Source organism: Sporisorium graminicola, chromosome SGRAM_8 (assembly GCF_005498985.1).
Source record: "Sporisorium graminicola strain CBS 10092 chromosome SGRAM_8, whole genome shotgun sequence".
In the NCBI taxonomy this organism is placed as follows: Eukaryota; Fungi; Basidiomycota; class Ustilaginomycetes; order Ustilaginales; family Ustilaginaceae; genus Sporisorium; species Sporisorium graminicola.
This window is the reverse complement of record NC_043738.1, coordinates 1,602,627-1,620,954: the sequence shown is the minus strand read 5'-3', so window position 1 is coordinate 1,620,954 and position 18,328 is coordinate 1,602,627. Positions and strand designations below refer to the sequence as shown.

General features: G+C 57.6%; 6 protein-coding genes across 6 annotated transcripts; 4 read left to right on the top strand and 2 right to left on the bottom strand.

Moving 5' to 3' along the window:
* Positions 1-1,075: 1,075 nt before the first annotated feature.
* EX895_006307 (uncharacterized protein) lies at positions 1,076-3,456 on the top strand (the record flags this gene model as incomplete). The annotated part of the gene is made up of 2 exons (XM_029886899.1): positions 1,076-1,080; positions 1,158-3,456. 2 exons carry the CDS (start codon positions 1,076-1,078, stop codon positions 3,454-3,456), a joined length of 2,304 nt encoding a protein of 767 aa, XP_029737212.1.
* A 550-nt stretch (positions 3,457-4,006) lies between these two features.
* Positions 4,007-7,885, top strand: EX895_006306 (uncharacterized protein; the record flags this gene model as incomplete). Its single annotated transcript, XM_029886898.1, has 1 exon — positions 4,007-7,885. One exon carries the CDS (start codon positions 4,007-4,009, stop codon positions 7,883-7,885), a length of 3,879 nt encoding a protein of 1,292 aa, XP_029737211.1.
* A 58-nt stretch (positions 7,886-7,943) lies between these two features.
* Positions 7,944-9,578, bottom strand: EX895_006305 (uncharacterized protein; the record flags this gene model as incomplete). Its single annotated transcript, XM_029886897.1, has 1 exon — positions 7,944-9,578. The coding sequence occupies one exon, from the start codon at positions 9,576-9,578 to the stop codon at positions 7,944-7,946; it is 1,635 nt and encodes a 544-aa protein (XP_029737210.1).
* A 2,218-nt stretch (positions 9,579-11,796) lies between these two features.
* EX895_006304 (uncharacterized protein) lies at positions 11,797-13,740 on the top strand (the record flags this gene model as incomplete). Its single annotated transcript, XM_029886896.1, has 1 exon — positions 11,797-13,740. The coding sequence occupies one exon, from the start codon at positions 11,797-11,799 to the stop codon at positions 13,738-13,740; it is 1,944 nt and encodes a 647-aa protein (XP_029737209.1).
* A 322-nt stretch (positions 13,741-14,062) lies between these two features.
* On the top strand, positions 14,063-17,062 carry EX895_006303 (uncharacterized protein; the record flags this gene model as incomplete). The annotated part of the gene is made up of 1 exon (XM_029886895.1): positions 14,063-17,062. One exon carries the CDS (start codon positions 14,063-14,065, stop codon positions 17,060-17,062), a length of 3,000 nt encoding a protein of 999 aa, XP_029737208.1.
* Positions 17,063-17,135: 73 nt separating this feature from the next.
* Positions 17,136-18,164, bottom strand: EX895_006302 (uncharacterized protein; the record flags this gene model as incomplete). The annotated part of the gene is made up of 1 exon (XM_029886894.1): positions 17,136-18,164. The coding sequence occupies one exon, from the start codon at positions 18,162-18,164 to the stop codon at positions 17,136-17,138; it is 1,029 nt and encodes a 342-aa protein (XP_029737207.1).
* Positions 18,165-18,328: the final 164 nt, after the last annotated feature.

The following is an 18,328-nucleotide window of genomic DNA, read 5'->3' as shown; positions in this document are numbered from 1 at the left end:
TTCATACCTCCAATCCAACAGAAAAGAAGCTCATCGGCGGCGGACCCTTTGGATGCAATCCGGAACGCTCGAGCTTACTCAAAGGTGAAGAGGGTCCGACGAGAGTGTACGCCGGCCAAGATCAAACGTGAGCACGACCCCACCCGCACATGTCGTCGCCGACCAACCAGAATGCCTGAACAGATCAAAGTTGTGAAGGGAACAAGAGGGGAAAAGGAGGGACCAAGGCTGAGCTAGACTGACTCGAAATTTTTCTCTCAGTCGGTCGACGCTGCAAATCACGCCTTTTCCCTGACGCAGGCGGAGCAGATGCACGAGTCCTGTGGGTGGGTGGCAGACGACACCGACTGACACGCCCTCGGGAAAAGGCCAGCTTGATTCGCCAAAGATTTCCGCGTCTGCACAAGGCAAATCGGGAAGAACGAGAAAATCAGATTATGGGCCCCAAGTTCGCGGTGGAAGCGGAGCAAGTAAGAAGATTTGAAAGCGAGAGAAAGAGAGACAGCGACACTCGAAAAGGAAGAAAACCATAAGATGAAAAAAATCTGCTCATTTTCGATTGGATGAGAAAACGTGCGTTTGGGACGCGCATGTTCAAATCCAACACTGTCCAGTTGCCTTGTCCAAGTCTTCCATTCCACTCACTCAGTCTTCCGACAGCATGGCTGGGGCCAAGTGGCAAGCGAGAAGGAAAGCGAGCGAGCGAGGGTGTCGTCCTTCTCTGCTTCTGCAGCAGCTGTTGCAACGTCTACGGCTGCGATTCCTCTGAGGGAAGATCATCAAGTGGCCTGGCCCTAGCGCGACACCCTCGCTCGCTCATCCTTGCAAAACCTATTTCTTCTCGCCTTGTTCGGCCTCGCCTCTTTCCTTCTCACCACATACTTCATCCTCTCACCCCATCATCTCAATCTCTCTCCTCCGTCCCAGAACCCCAAGCACAGCTTCTCCTTACTCGTACACGCATTCAGGAAGCTAGCCTGTCGTCGTCTCAATCCTCTGATTTAGACGTCCCTGTTTCACCTCGTTGATCATTTTACATCCACATCTCGTTCGTCCCTTCCACATACCTACCAAAATGGCGTAAGTATTTGATAGCTTCTTTTGTAAATGTCTCGATCTGAATCGTCTTCTGACATATCCCCCCGTTCTCTCCGCAGTACCTCTGCCGTTCTCGGTTACCCCCGCATTGGCCCTCAGCGTGAGGTCAAGAAGGCCCTCGAGGCCTACTGGGGCGGCAAGACCTCCCAGGAGGAGCTCCTCAAGGTCGCCAAGGAGCAGCGTCTCCAGACCTACAAGTTCATCAAGGACGCCGGCGTTGATGTTATCCCCACTGGTACCTTCTCGCTCTACGACCACGTCCTCGACGCCTCAAACACCTTCAACCTCATTCCCGAGAACTACGCCAAGTCCGGTCTCGATGCCCTCGACACCTACTTCGCGATGGCCCGTGGTCACCAGAAGAACGGCGTCGATCTCCCCGCCACCGAGATGCAGAAGTGGTTCGACTCGAACTACCACTACCTCGTCCCCGAGCTGAGCGAGTCCACCGAGTTCAAGATCAACAACACCAAGCCCATCGACGACTTTGTTGAAGCCAAGGAGGCCGGTTACAACGCCCGCCCCGTCCTCGTCGGTCCCGTCACCCTCCTCGCTCTCGGCAAGCCTGGCAAGGACGCCAAGGACGCCGAGCTCGACCCCGTCTCGCTCCTCTCCAAGCTCGCCCCCGTCTACGGTGAGCTCATCGCCAAGCTCGGCGAGGCCGGTGCCGAGTGGGTTCAGATCGATGAGCCTGTTCTCGTCCTCGACCGTGCCCAGCAGTACGCCGCCGAGTTCAAGGCCGCTTACGAGGCCATCGCCAAGGCTGCCCCCTCGGTCAAGATCCTCATCGCTACCTACTTCAACAAGCTCGAGTCGAACCTCGAGATCGTCAAGACGCTCCCCGTCGCCGGTCTCCACGTCGACCTCGACCGTGCCCCCGAGCAGCTCGATGAGGTGCTCGCCGCCTTTGCCAACACCAAGCACGTCGTCTCGCTCGGTCTCGTCTCGGGCCGTAACATCTGGAAGACCGACTTGAGTGCCGCCCTCCAGACCGCCCAGAAGGCTGTCGAGAAGCTCGGCGACGCCTCGCGTGTCCAGATCGCCTCGTCGTCCTCGCTCCTCCACACCCCCATCACCATCGCCAACGAGAAGAAGCTCAGCGCCGAGGTTCTCGACTGGTTCTCGTTCGCCAACGAGAAGTGCGCCGAGATCGCCACCCTTGCTGCCGCCCTCCGCGACCCCAGCTCCGCCGCCGACGCCCTTGCCACCAACGAGAAGAGCATCAAGGCCCGCCGTGACTTTGAGAAGAACTCGGACCCCGCCGTCCGTGAGCGCGTCGCCAACATCAAGCCCGAGGACCTTGCGCGCAAGTCGCCTTTCAGCACCCGTAAGGAGGTCCAGAAGGAGCACCTTAACCTCCCCGTCTTCCCCACCACCACCATCGGCTCGTTCCCTCAGACCAAGGAGATCCGTCAGTACCGTGCCCGCTTCACCAAGTCTGAGATCACCAAGGAGGAGTACGAGAAGTTCCTCGAGGACGAGATCAAGATGGTCGTTGAGAAGCAAGAGGCTCTCAACCTCGACGTGCTCGTCCACGGTGAGCCCGAGCGTAACGACATGGTTCAGTACTTCGGTGAGCTGCTCGACGGCTTCGTCTTCACCCAGAACGCCTGGGTCCAGTCGTTCGGTTCGCGTTACGTCCGCCCCCCCGTTGTCGTCTCGGACGTCAGTCGTCCTGCTCCCATGACCGTGCGCTGGTCGTCGTACGCCCAGAGCCTCACCAAGAAGCCCATGAAGGGCATGCTTACCGGTCCCGTCACCATCCTCAACTGGTCGTTCCCCCGTGCCGACATCAGCAAGGAGGTGCAGTCCAAGCAGATCGCCCTCGCACTCCGTGACGAGGTCATCGACCTCGAGAACGCCGGTGTCCGTGCCGTCCAGGTCGACGAGCCCGCCATCCGTGAGGGTCTTCCTCTCCGCCAGAAGGACTGGGCCGGCTACCTGCGATGGGCCGTCGACTCGTTCCGTCTCTCGACCTCGGGCTGCTCGGATGCCATGAACATCGCCTCGCACTTCTGCTACTCGGACTTCTCGCTCATCATGAAGTCGATCATCGAGCTCGACGCCGACATGATCTCGATTGAGCACTCCAAGTCCGGTGAGCACTTGCTCGGCGCCTTCAAGAAGGTCGGCTACCCTTCGCACATCGGCCCCGGTGTCTTTGACATCCACTCGCCCCGTGTCCCCTCCAAGGAGGAGATGGTCGGCCGTATCCAGGCCATGGCCGAGGTTCTCCCCAAGGACTCGATCTGGGTCAACCCTGACTGTGGTCTCAAGACCCGAACTTGGGATGAGTGCACCGCCCAGCTTACCAACATGGTGGCTGCTGCCGAGGAGTGCCGCAAGACCCTTGCCTAAAGAATCTCGTTCTATCCTACTACACAAGCTCCTGCCCATGGATCCAGCATCAACTGCTTTGGTCCGGGCTTAGCACAGCTCTGCTCCCCTCTGCTCGTCCCCTCTTAGTATGATTCCCGGTCTCCCTCTATTGTCGTCATTGTCTTTTTTCTCTCTCTCTTCGCATCTGTTTCTCCTATGTATTCTGTACCCATTCAACATGATATCCCGCCCAAAAAGCATTCAACATGATCCCAGCAATTCCAGCATTTCAACATGGATCCACATAAACAAACACAATCTCAATACTGCGTGCTGCTTGTGATGGCGGAGCGTTTTCCACCGCCTTCCGTGCCGAGACGCGTCCGCCTGTGATTATTCGAAAGTGACACTTCTTTCTGAGAAATCACATGCAATTTAGACAAACACACACGCAAGCGAGCGGATGTCCACACGCATGCACAGCACGGCACACTTCAGAATTGAGCGCCAAGAGCGACGCTCATTTTGCCATCCATCATACTTTCATCGCATCGTCTCATAAGACCTAGAGAGTGACGCATTCTTCAACATGTCGGACGTCGAACACCAACACAATGAGTCGGTCGACGAGCCTTTGCACGAGGGACTCGACGTCCACGATCTGCCTGAACACGACCCCGTTTCGGGCGATGTGTCGGTAGATGAAGCCGTGCCACCCAGCGACCGTACATCCTCCGAAAAAGAGGGCGGTGAGGTCATTGCCGAGGACGAGGCTGGCGATGATCCAGCCGGCTCCGAAGACGACACCAAGCACAGCGAACCAGCTGAGCCAGCGTCGGAGGCCAGCAGCCCAACGCCGCCCAAACCTTCTGCACCGTCCACCCCTTCTGCCGCAGCTACTCGTGTCGCTGTCGCCCCAAAGAAGGGCGCAGCGGCATCGACGGCGGCTCGACGAGTTGTTGCAGGTGCACGGACCTCGGCAGCAGGCACCACTGCGACCAGAACAGCTCCTTCCGCAAGCGCATCCGGAGCCGCACGTACCGGCGTCGCAGGACGTCTCAGCGTGACTGCTGCTCGAGGAGCGACAATGACAACTGCGACCAGGCCTGGCGCTCCTGCCGCTCGCCCCAGCGTAGCAGGCCGAACAAGCTTGGCTCCAGGCGGCGCCGGTACTGTCACCACCACCACCACCGCCGCCGCACGACCATCCGCAGCCGGGGCGACCAGTACAGCGACTCGACCCGCAGCTTCTGCAGCCTCTACAGCGGCAGCACGACGCGTTTCCACCGTGCCTCCATCGCCTGCCCGCTCTACTGTAGGCGCGACCGGCGCTACGGGTGTTCGTAGGCCCGCAGGCGCGACTTCGACAACAGCTCCATCGGCAACGACCACAGCCGTACGCAAACCGACTAGTACCGCGTCTGCTGCCGCACCTTCCACCATAGCCGCTCGACGCCCTCCCGTCTCGGCGACGGCAGGTACCGCTGCTTCATCGTTAGCAGCAAAGAGGGCCTCGGCTGCAGGATCGAGCGCTTCCTCCGGCGGAGTGCCTGCTACCGCCACAGCCGCGGCTCGTCGCGCGTCCATCACGAGCAACGGCACCAGTACCACCGGTACAGCCGTTCGCCCCGCGTCAGCCGCCCGATCCAGCCTGGCCCCCTCCTCCACACGACCGGTCGCTGCGACGACGACTCCTTCCACGCCAGCCTCGGCTGCTGCCAGGAGGAGCCTGGCTCCCAGTGGAGTCCCTTCTTCCGCAGCTGTCAAGGACTTGCAGGACAAAGTGGCCAAGTTGGAGGCCGAGCTAGCCGAACAGAGCGATCAGCTGGACTCACTTAAGTCGGACCTCGAGGCCAAGGACGAAGAGCTTCAAGTCAAGACTGTCGGCCTTTCTGCTGCCGAAGCCAAACTTGCCGAAGCAAAGGAGGCAGCATCGAAGCCGGAGGACGGGACACACTCAGCCTCTTCTGACCGAGTCAAAGAGTTGGAAGCCGAGGTCGAACGACTTCAGGCGCAGCTTGGCTCCTCCGATGAGCAGCACACCGATCGAGCTACTCAGCATGACGCCGTCATCGCTGAGAAAGAGCAAGCCATTGCAGATGCACAGGGCAAGATCGAACAACTTGAGGCTAAGTTGGCAGAGGCTCGTTCGGCTCTTGAAGACGCTTCCGCTGCCCGGGATGCAAGCGCAAAGGAGAAGCAGACCGCCCAGTCTGAGGCGATGGTGGCCCTTCAGGAGAAGCTCAGCGCGAGCCTCAAGCAGGTCGAAGAGCACCAACTAAACGCAAAGCAAGCGTCCGACGAGGCTCAGGCTTCCCAGAAGACTGTTACCGAGCTAAAGCAACGCATTCAGCAGTTGACTCTGGACCACGAGCAAAAGGTAGCCGCTGGCGACGAGCAAGCGACCAAGCAGCTCGCAGAGCAGCGCCAGGCTCAAGAGTCTGCGGTCAAGGAGGCCAACGACAAGGAAGCAGCCTTGCTGTCCCAGAATGAAAAGTTGCAAGCTGAGCTCGAAGGTCTGCAATCACAGCTCGTGGGACTTCAGAACAAGATCAAGGAAGCTAGCGCGGCTGGCGAGCATGGCGCCTCAACCTTGGCTGACAAGGAAGCGGAGCTGGCCGCTCTAAAGCAGAGCCACGAAGATTTGCAAAAGAAGGCCGCTGACTTGGACGGTCTCCAGGAGAGCCATGGAGACCTACAGAGACAGGCAGCTGAGCTTGCTGCCGTCCAGAAACGTAACGCAGAGCTCGAGAAGCAGGTCTCTGCGCTTGCTGAGCTCGAGCAGCGCAACAAGGACCTTCAAGGCCAAATGGAAGCCAACTCTTCCGCCTTCGAGGTCAGACTCGCTGAAGCGGTTGCTGCCGCTGAATCGGCCGCTCTTGCAAAGGCACAACACTCACATCAACAAGATCAAGCCTCTGCCGACACAAAGCACAGCGAAGCGCTCGCGCAGGCGGTCGAAAAGGCTCGAACGGAAGCGGAGCAGAAGCACACAGCTGTGCTGGAGGACGCTGTCAACAGTGCTCGTCGCGAGCTGTCGGTGGAACATGCCAAGAGCCTCGAACGTGCCCTCGAGGAAGCCCAAGCCAAGCACGACAAGCAGAAGGCAAGCGAGCTTGATGCTACTCGACGCGATGCCGAGGAGCAGCTTCGCAAGACACTGCAAAAGGAGCACCAGGCCGCCTTGCAAGAGATGCGGGCTGCAGATGCTTCCCGTCACGCTGAGGAGCTGTCGAAGCTGGCTGCTGCCCACGAAACAACGCTATTGCAGGTCCGGGAAGAGCACGCCTCGGAGCTGTCATCTCAGAACGGCGCTGCCGAGGAGCATCTGAAAGAGGTGCAAAAGACCTTGGAGCAGGTCAAGGCCGAGCTTGCGTCTCAGGAGGCCAAATATGCTGCCCAGGTCGCCGAGGTCAAATCCGAGCACGATCAAAAACTGATGGACGCGTTTGAAAAGGCACGCGCCGAAGCGGGAGACAACCATTCGACGGATCTCCAGAGCCTCAAAGAGCAGTCCGCTAAGACGGCGGAACAGCTGCGGAAGTCGCACGCCAGCGAGCTCGAGGCGCAGCAGGCTACGCATGCTGCCGTCCTGTCGGAGGCGGCCGAACGACACTCGGGCGAGCTGAAGCGTGTGCAGCTGGAGCTCACAGCCGCTCAGAGCGACTTGAAGAAGATCAAGGACGCGCTTGCGCAGCTGCAGACGGAAAAGGAAGCCGGAGACACTCGCATCCGCACGCTCGAGGCCGAGGTGGCTTCTGCCTCCGACCAGGCCAAGCAGGCCGCCTCCGATTCGGCAGCAGCCAGCTCTTCTGAGGCTTCGGCGCTGCGAAAACAGGTCGAGCAGCTGGAGCAGGAGCTTGCCGAAACTCGCAACGCTCACAACCAGTCGCAGACCGCCTTTGTCGAGCAGTTCGAGGCCATCTCAAACCAGCACGAAGCCGACAAGCAGGCTCTCGTTCAGAAGCACGTCGACGAGGTGAACCAACTCACCGAAAAGCACGAAGAGGCGCTCGTGCCGTTCAGAGAGAAGGGTCTCCAGGATCTAGAGAAGCTCATGGATCTGCAGGACAAGCTGGACGAGGCCGAACGTGCTCGCGATGCGGCCAGCAAGGAGCTGGCTCTGATGGCGTCCAAGGCCGCAGCTGCTCCGACGACGGCCTCGAACCTCCTCGATGGGCAGGGCAAGGAGAACCAAGAGATGAGCGATCTCGAGCGACTTCACGCTGCACACACCGAGAAGGTGGCTCTTCTCTCGAACCAGCACCACGAGCAGCTCGAGCAGCTCCTCGCTGAACGTCGATCCGAGCGCGACGAGCTCGAAACCGTCCGTCGCGATCTGCAAAACGCCAAGCGAGAAGTCGAGTTCCTCACACAGGATCAGGAAGATGTTGACAAGCTCAAGAAGGAGGTCGAGCGATTGGAAGACAAGCTGCATCACGCGCTCTCCACCCCGGCCTCCGCGTGAAAAAGATGATGATCAAATGTCGATCGTAGCTATGATTCGAATACTGATGATTGATCTATTAAGATGGCCTATAATACAAGTACAGAGATAAGTGAATGCGGACCACATTTTCGATGGCCTCCTTGTCGAGAGGTCGGAGGGATGCAATGTTGCGGAACGTGCACCAGGTGCCTGAGCATGTCTGGTTGTAAGATGCGATGTAGTCTGGATGGGATTTGGAGAGGTTGTATTCGCGGACGAGCAGGGTGTGGACCACCTTTTTTATAGTGTTGCGGTTGCCTTTTTCCACGGAGTCGGCGGCGTCGGCGGACTTGGCGTCCGTACTGAGGAAAGGTTCGGGCGAGACGGATTCCACTTTGATGGCTTTCACGTCGAGCAGGTGCGGGCGGCTTTCGGATTTGGTCACGAGAGCCCGCGTGGGTTGCCTGCTGAGGTTGAGACGTGGCAGGTCGGACAAGATGCGATCCGCTCGATGCTTAATGGCCTTGGTTGGGGAAACGAGGCCGATGTCCATGGGTTCTTCCTTGGTTTGACTCTCGAGACCAGGGCTGCCGGCCACCTTGCGGTCCGAAGTGTTATGTCGTTTGTCGCCGCGTCGACCTGGCGTGTGTGCGCCACCGGGTGCAAGCGATGTTGCGTGAGACGGCGCGACAGGCGATACGCCTGCATGACGCTGTGTGTGACTGGGCTTGCGTTTAGATCGTGCTTGCAGCAGGGCGGAGATAGATCCACGCGGAAGTGGATCGTCTGGACGTGGGCCTGTGGGAGTCGGCAATGGGCCTCCAAAGCTCGGCAACGAGAGTCCTGCCTGACTAAACACATCGTGAAGCGTCTGCGACCCGACACTCGGCTGCCTATGAAAGCTGCGTGATCTGCTCAGCTCTCTGGCTGCACCGACATCTGCCCTTTTGGTCTGAACCGTCACCCTGCGCCCTAGTACAAGTCGTAACGGTATCGAGTCGGATGGTGGCCCTGCTTCGTCTGTTTGCGGCGTTGAGAGCGGCTGAGCAAATATGGCATACTCAGAATTCGGCGCGTTCGAGAAGGCGAATGGATCCGATGCGAATGCCTCGTCCGCCGAAGCGAGAAGCGAAGGCTGTAGCGAAACCGTTACCACCTGCGACGACCGCCTGCTCCCCGCATCCTGGACAAAGTCTGCATCAAAGCAGAAGATGCGCCGAAAGAAGCTCCATGTTGCCGTCTTGCACGGATCAATATACACGCGCACCTCCCCACTGGCCATCCAGTGGGACTGCTTCTGACTGATCGTGCCTACAACGGGTGTGGATCCTCGGTCGGTCGTCACGGCGGAGACGTGAAGTGGTTGGTTCCGCAGCATCTCCAATGCCAAGCACAGGTCAGCTTCCGCCTCGTGGATGTTGTTATGCGCATCATTATCGCGTTCTGCATTGCTGTCGATGAAAGGGTTGGCGTACGAGACAATGGCAATCCCTGGCAAGCGGGTGCCATCGATCAGCACCAACTCGCTCCGCCAGAGAAGCCGCGCTTTGGCATCAAGTCGCTTCGCCATAGCAGCCTGGCTCTGGCTTGGGCGTGCAATGCAGCGATGCCAATGGCATTTCTCTGTGCCCGCCAGTAGAGGTGGTGGAAGCGGTGTATGTTCAGAGCCGAGTAGGAGTGGTGCGTTGGAGAGACGCGGAGGCGGAGTGTTTCTCAAAGTGACACCTTTCATTCGTGTCGCGACTTTCCGCTCTTTAAAAAAAAAGAAGGCTCACAGCCAAAAAAAGGGAAGAGAGTCCTACGGGGATTGAACCCGCGACCTGCAGAATACCACACCTCTAGAGGTGCGACGCTTCAGAATTTGGGAACCGAAGTCTGCCGCTCTACTGCTGAGCTAAAGACCCTGAACGGCAAGGCCACGGAGGTAATGTGACAACACATACCCACCTCACACATCGATTGCCTTGATCCAGCTTCAGAGCTATCAAAAACGTCAAACTGCGTCACTGACAGGCTGTCGTGTAGCACGTTGGTAGTAGATTGGTCGCGACTCACGAGCAGTCCAAAAGGAGGGAAACCGGTGCATCTTGCCAGGCCGAGGTCAGCGCCACCAAAGCAGGAATGCCATCCTGTCAGATCACTCTTGGGTAAGACACGTTCAAAGGAAGTACGCTTCAAGACATTGGAGCAGCCGAGCGATCGGCATGTCCAAACGAGCTGCCATTGCCAAAGCAACCGGAGTTGCATCTCACATCGATGCATCAGCATATCGTCTGCTTCAAGCTGAGAGTGTAGTGCTACTTTCGCGGAACTTCACCGAAGCTCTCAGCTCTGTTTCAAGCGCAAGGAAAGCAAGGCCATCGCGCTCAGCATGCTCTCTATTAGCGTTGCAGGTGCTGGTGGTAGCGGCAGGGTTACGTAGAGCCGCACTCGTCGATGCACTCGACTTGTCCCCTGCACAAGCATCTGCGATCAGCTCGAGACTCACAGCCATCAGCAAACAAGAGAGAGCATCCGGTACCGGCGATCTTCAATATGTACGATTGCTCCACCACGCTGCCACCGGCCAAACATTCATCGTCAGCAGGCAGCACAGCCTTTGGGCTGACATGTCGACCTTTGATAGCACATCTGGACAAAGACTCTGGATCGACGCTCGCTCGACTGCAGAGCATGCTGCACCCACGCAGACCAGCCCAGACCCGCACGTCAGAAGGCTGTTAGAGCGTGTCTATCAAGTTAGTCTCAAAGATGCCTGCGATGATGTATTGGTCGTATCACAAGCAGTGTCTGATCCGACCTGCGCTCAGTCAGACGATCACTCCGATACCTGTCTTGTAGGCGTTGCGCTCGCCGGTTTCCTTCTCGAGTACGGTGCGGTTTACTGCCTGCATAACGTCACGGCAACAGACGGTGCTGCAGTCCGCGACTACCGAGTTCAACCCCTTCGGCTTATTGAAATGCCGCTGCCAGAGCCAGACTTTGCCTCTTCCACAACGAATTGTCTCGGATCGCAACCTCTCTTCCTCTTCAAGTTCATGTGGAACGACTCCCTTGGCACCAGCTACGAGTTACTCTCGTTCTCCATCCCTCAATGTCTCATCACACACGACGAAAGCGAACAAGCTCGCCGAACCTTGATCGACGTCTTTCAGACTCGAGTGGACAACATCGCTGAAGGAAGCACATTTGCACATGGTCGTATCAGTGCACAGGTTTCGACAGTCACACTGAGTCGAGTTTCTCTGTAGACGAACTGAGTGTTGGTAGAAAGCACAGCAAGAGCAACAGGCGAGTTGATGACGAAAACCACCATATCAATCCTTCTTCTCGGCAGACGAAGTGGTCTCGCCTTCCTTGGTCGTTTTGCTGACGGCTCAATGGTAGCGTACCGCAACGTTTGGCGTACGTCATTCTCAATTGGACAGCTAGAAGGTGGACCACTGACACAGGAACCGGGTGGACAAACGTAGGCAGGAATGAAGATCTGGCGGCTCAGGTCGCTAGTTGGACGGAAAAAAATCCAATCACTCCCGCTGTCTCGATTTGCACTCGCACACACACACTAGCTTCTATGGAGGGGTAAGATTTTTGATCTGCATTGCTGTCAATCAACACGAGTGGACATGAGTGAAGAGAGAGGTTCATACAGGAAGAGGGGAAAACAACTGGGGGTTTACATTTGACTCCGCGTTGAAACCGGGGGAAAAACGCGGCAGGAAAGAGGATCGGCGGCTCGAAGTCGCGAGTGGGTGTCAACGACGACCAGAAACTGCTGAGCAGCTTACTTGGAGGCACCGCACCAATTTAACAAGCACTACAAAAGCACGCGTCTGGCGCGTTAAGTGGAGTGTTGCGTTGCGTGTTGGAATCACGGAAGAACTGAGCTTTTTCTCCTGTCCACCTGCCACCATTCACATTTGTGCTCCGATGATCTCCTTCAGACATCCATGACGGCCTTTCATGGCACGAGGCTCGGTCACAGCATCCGATCTGGACGAAATATCGGCGAGACTAGCAATAATGATGGCAGGGTAGATGTGAACAACGACGACGCGCGGCAGATCGCCGATCGTGAAGGGCAGGAGCGGGCAGTGGAACAAGACGACGAGGAGGAAGACGACTATGAGAAGGATCAGGACGAAGATCAAGATCAAGATGATGAAGATGAAGAAGAGGATGAGGATGAGGATGGCGACGATGATGAGGAGGACGACGAAGAGGAGGAAGAAGATGGCGTCGCAGAGGAAGAAGAAGACGAGTCTCCTTTCCGATTCCTGGAAGGATTCGACGCCAACTGGTTCACGGGAAAGTCTCTAGCTGCAGAACCAAGATCAACATCCTACAACGATCCATCTGGTAGCAATCGTCGCTCACCGACAGACAGTGCGGACGATGCCGAGTTCTACGGCGCCATGATTCAGATGCTCACGCACGTGTTGGGATCGTCGGATTCCATCACGTGGCCAAATCAAGCCACTCCAGGATCGCAGCTTGCACCCTCACCCTTTGCTCCTCCCTACAGCAGCCCAGCGCATACGCCGAGCTATACGACTCCATCATTTCCGGTCACTTCGAGGTCGGCCATCGGCAGCAATGGCGCAAGCAGCAGCGGCAGCAACAAGAACAAGGGGAGCAAGTCTGAGCTCTCGGTGCTTCAACCAATGATCCAGGCCCTCATCGCCCGTCTTGGGAAGGACTATCAGCTTCCGCGCCGACCGGTGGGCGAGCAAGACCTCACTGCGTTGTTGCAAACCCTGATGATCCAGCAGCAGCAGCGTCAGCAAGATCAGCAAGCGAACAAAGGGGCCAAGCCTCGACCGACCACTTCGCTCGCCGATTCAAAGTACGATCTTGCCAGGCAAGGCTCAATAGCACAGATGCCTCCCGGACTTACTCCTCAACCATTTACCGGCGCGGATTCCTCGTACGACCTCTCTACCAGCCAAAGACCGCAACCACTCCACTTTGCCGACCTTGACTTCGAAGATGAGGATGAAGACGATCCCGATTTCAACCCTGATCTGAACCCGGATCTTCCGCTGCCTTCCGCTTGGTCACTGGCGGTGCGGGATGTGGTAGCATCCGAGGAGTCTCGAGCCGCTGCTGCGGCCGCAGCTGTTGCCGCTTCCCAATCCGGCACACCGTCTGGCGCCCAAACACCAGCAGATATGCTTCGACCCGACTCGTACAAAGCAGCCAATGCGCAAGCGACTTCAGATGGCCGCTCAGCGATGCCCTCGCCGCTGGGAGACGCCGAGGGACGTCGATCGTCGTTTGAACTACCCTCTGCACGACCTTCCAGGTACAACTCCTTTGCACAAGCTTCGACCTCGGCAACATCAGCATCTGCATTTGCGCCTCCTTCGCATTCGACCCCGACCCAACGCGATGTTCGGCAGACTTCAACGCGACAGGTTACCCCTCCTCTCTCTTCGACTTTGGCTGGCGTACAAGCAGACGACGCTCCAAGGGCCTCAGATCTGTTGTTCTCACCATCAGGGAGACCGATTAGAGCGTCTCGCAAACGGCCAGGCTCTCCATCATTCGCGTCTCAGTCGAGACAGTCGCGGGCTGATGTGGCAGCGCCCCTTGCAGCGTCTCGACGCGAAGAAACTGCCGCCGCAGAGCAGGGTCCGCCTCGTAAGAGAGGTAGAAAGCCGGTGCTTGAGCCAGGTGAAGCACAGCGTCGTCGTGCACAACGCAATGTCGAGTACCAGCGCATGCGACGCCAGGTGAAAAAGGCGGAGGAGTCCGAGCAGAGCGAAACTGTGCTCGAGCTCAAAGCAGAAGTCAAGATGCTTCGTGCGGAAATGGAGAGGCTGCGGGACGAGAATGCGATGCTGCGCGCACAACGGGAGCTCGACCGGTTACAGCGCTCGAATCACGGCTGAAGCAGTTGAGATCGATTGGCCGCGGCCTTTTTGCATTCTAGCATCACCTTGCAAATATACCCATTTGTCCATCAGAGCATACCAGACCGACTCCGGAACTGTGCTAGCGATTTACCCGAGATGACCCTGAAACCTAACGATTGTGTTTGGGCTTTATTCCGAGTGACCCGAGTAGGTAAAGCAATATGCCGGCTGTTGCGGATTGCAGCTCGGAAGTCTAATTTTGGTGACTAAAACAACCATCAGGGCTCGATGTCGTCCTTTCTGCTTCATTACCACCATCCTCTCTTGCTCGGCGTCCTCACGGCGCTCGCGGCTCATCATGCCGCCCAAGGCAAAGCCTCCTCGCTCTGAACCCGCACCTTCCGCATCTCCGGGCTCCGCCTCATCGCCACCCCGACTGGCCGGCACCTCGCGCGATCTGTCCTCCACATCATTAGGCTCGTTGCCTCAAATAGAAGTGAAACCACAGAAGGCTTGTGTTCTCTGCCGCCGATCCAAGGTCAAGTGCATCCACGACGGAGCACCTCCCTGTAAGCGCTGCAGGGATACGCATCAAGAAGCGCAATGCAAGTTTCGACTTCGAGCTGACGATGAGACGTGGCGTGAGCGCACCGACGAGGTCTTGAGTCGGCTCGGCGATAGTGTGGACTGGCTTGTACAGCATCAGCGACAACAGCAACAACTGCTACAGCAGCAGCAGCAGCACATCGTCCGGGACCGCTCTGACACCACTGCTTCGAGTGCTTCCTCGATGTCGGCACCATCGCCCCGAAAGCCGCATCGTTCCACTCTCTATCGACCAGCTCCGCCTCCGCCTCCCGGGAGAGGACCGAGTGCAAGTGGGTGGCATGCACATCCGCATCCTCCGGCTTTGCAGGGCGATCATATACCCTCGCCTTCAGATCCTGCGATGCAAAATAACGGCCAAGCGCCTCATGATCGTCCCTCGTTCACCACCTATCTCGGCTTCGATGGCGCTGCTGGCCTGCTTAGCCCGGGGAACTCGCACGCTCGTTCCGCCTCATCGCCGTCTTCTTCCACCGCTGCTGCTAGCCGACATCACCGTGCTCATTCCACGTCGCAAACTTTCCGACCATTGCACAACCCCCATCCACCTCCATCATTCCTTCCCTCACCGGCGCATCAACCCCAGTTGATGGAGACCAAGCCGTTCTCGGCCTCTGTTTCGGCGTCCCACCTCGCGGCATCGCATCATGTCCCTGCTCCTGGACCAACAGCCATACCGGGCCCCGCACAGTCGTCCCCCGTACGGCATCCTCAGCAAGCGTCTGCCCTCGAACCAGGCCAGAGCCGGCCTTCCCCGATCCTTTACGCTGCTCAACGGCCGTTGAGCAACACTCCGCAATCTAGCAGATTACGATCGAGATCTGCGGCAGCCAAAGCGATCTCACCGTACGCACGACCGTCCCACTTTATCGGACGCAACGATCCACGCCTCACGGTGATCTCGATGGGACTCATCTCGATGGATCAAGCGCGACATCTGTTCAAGTTCTTTGCGCGCTATTTGCAGCCGCACTGCTTCGGATTCCCAGCTTACCCGGCGAACGAGCACATGACGCCGCTCATTATTGCTTGCATCTTAATGGTGTCGTCAATACACGAGCCCAACACGAGGCACTTTTTCGAACGCTTCCGTCATGAAGCCTTCTCATCTCCTCTGCTACTCGATCAACCCATCGATCCACTTGCTCCGCTCGATCCGGAACTGGGTATCGGTGTCGAAGAGATCACTGGCGCCTGCATTGCCGCATGTTGGTTGGGTGGCCAGACCGCGCTCTCCATCGCCCGTCTTGCTCGATACTGGGCCATTGCATACCTTGAACACTTTGAGGTGCGCTCCGCCCAGACTCTGGGCGAATGGATGACGATTTTACCGCCTTTCCGCCAGATTGATCTGGTGGGCAAGCTTCGCATCTGGCTCATGTCGTACATCACCGAAGCGCAACAGGCCGTGATCAACGATCAGCCGAGCCTGTTTCCCGAAAGTCAGCCAGCGCATTACTGCCAGGGTCTGCTGAATGCCAGCAGCCACAGTGGAGAGCTGTCCGAGACATTTGCCAACGAAGAGGGTGGCATCAAGACCTCCGAGTCAATCAACACCATGGACGGCACCCCAAAGTCGAACCACTCTCAATCCTCGGCCGTACCGCCACTGCCGAACGACGGCACAGGTGGCATCGGCTCGTTCACATCAGATCGCCAGCTCGTGGCCCATGCCAGAATGATGTCCATTCTCCTCGCTGCTCAAGATCTAGCTCGCTCCGCGCGCGCCGCGGCGACTCCTGTCAAACCGACATCGACAGATCCAGCCTCATCCCTACATGCACAGGAGCAGAGGGCGTTCGAGCCCTCCCACATGGTGGAGCGATGGCGAGAGTGGCTCGAAGAGCTTAACAGATGGCGTTTGCTCACCTCCCAGCATTCCGATCTGTCGGACAACTCGCTCGAGTCGATCGATCTGTCGCTGCTCTACCACCTCTCGCGCACGTTCCTCGCCTCGCACCCGTTGGAACCAGAGCTTGGCATCCTGGACGAGACGCAGCAGGCCCTCCGGGCTGCTTCGAATGCCAATCCGCCCGACTTCTCGCGGCTTGCTGTTGCGCAGCTGCGAACTATTTCGACAGCCAAGCACTCTGCGCTGTTTGCGCTCAAGCTGGCCACGACCGAGTTTGGCGAGAAGCTTTCATACCTGCCGCAGTTTTACCATTGGTTGCTGGGTCATGCCGCTGGCCTGCTCCTGCTGTTGGTGCAGCGCAGGGAGGTATTTCTCATGGCGAAAGAGGCAGAGTCCCTGCTCGAAGTCACGGAAAAGTTCGTTCAGCTGTACGTGTTCCGCATCGCGAGTCACTCTTTGCATTCGGCTACGGGTGATAATGGGTTGAGCTCGAGCATGCAACGAAACGAACGAGAGCGAGTTGGGATCAAGCGATCCGCATCAGACGCGGAGCTGGGAGAAGGCAACCTGGACAACGAACGTCGAAAGCATCAGAGCGGACCAGGCGCAGATGGCAGTAGCGATCCGCTCGACTTCCAATGGCCCTTCATGTCGGGCTTTCCGACGTCGACTCATGCTCAAAACGGATCCTCTGCCGCAACTGCTGGGAATGGCGCTCAGAGCAGTGCTAGTTCGGCAGGCGCGGCAACCATGTCGACCTCGCCGAACCCGATTTCGCAGCAACAGCTGAACCACGGCAACCCAGCGGAAAAGCATCCTGCGCTGGCCAACGCTCAAGCTCTAGCTCGCACGCTTTACCTCGTCAAGATGCAGGTGCAGTCTCTCGATGTACAGCTTTGATGACAATCTACACATGCAGACGTGACATCCATCTTGACAAGTTGTTGAGTGATTGCATTGGTATATAAAAAGGTCATGCATACTTGTCGCTCTTGAGCTTGCTCCGACGATCAAGCATCTCTTCGGCTAGTCGGCCCTCCTTTTCTGCTCTCCTGAGCGCCCTTCGCTCTTCTTTAGACAAGCTGGAAGCGTAGTCGGACGGAAGGTACTGTGAGCCTGCACGAGATTTGAACGTTTGGAGCTCCTGAGCTAAGATCTGGTCTCGTATGCCAAGAGGCACGGCTGTAGGATCGTTTGCTTTGGACTGAAGTGTGTCTTTGACATCGGCTGAATGACGGGCAGCGTGACGATGTTTCCATTGGACTTTGAGCGACCACACTGCTTCAGGGTCGGTATGGTCGCAGTCTGCTCGGACGACGGTCTTACCTCCTGCTAACTGGTCGAGCCCGAGGTAGCGACCGTGCACAGAACGAAGCTTCCACACTCCTCGATCGCATGGCTCTAAAATCCACTCTTCTTGAGGACCTCTCGCTTCCATCGATGCACGGAGTAGACCAGATTTGTCTGCGCCGAGGAACTTGCCCTCTGCGCTTTTGAAGGTGATGCGCGTAGGAGATGAGCTGCCTGGGACCTTGGTTGCTATCCAAACCTGGTACACCGATGTTGGGACCAGACTTCCAACGCTGCTGGAAGAGGACTCAGCTGGTACGATCTCGGCACCTTCGAGCTCTTCAGCCAAATTGGGATCGGACGCGAGCAAATCAGCTCGATCGCCGAAAGCGCTTTCGTCGGTGTTCGGGAGGATAAGCGCCGCTTCAACGCTCTGAAGCGTCGGCTGGAATGCTACGCAGTGCGGAGGAGCTTCACGCTGTTGTTGTTGAAAAAGAAAGCATGGTCCGCTCAAATCTTGTTCGGTCTCGACGGCGACCCAAGCCTGCTCGTCACCGCCGACATCCTCGACGTCGGAAGCATCGCCAGCTTTGCGCTTGCGAGAACTCGAAGACGATTCGCTGAGGGAGTGCTTGTCTGTGCTGCGCTTGCGCTTCTTTGGCTTGTCGCCTTTGAAGCTGAGACGCAAGCTTTTGGCCTTGGGTGCGCTCATGATGCGTGAGCGAGCATGGATGAGGTGTAGAGCGCAATTGCTCGATCCTGTGCTTTGTTCACGCCTGTCGTCAACTCGAGTAATTTTTCGAGATCTTCGGCTATCAAAATTGGCACCGCTTACTGTACAGTAATGCCTTCTCCACATGAGCTTTGCAAAATAGG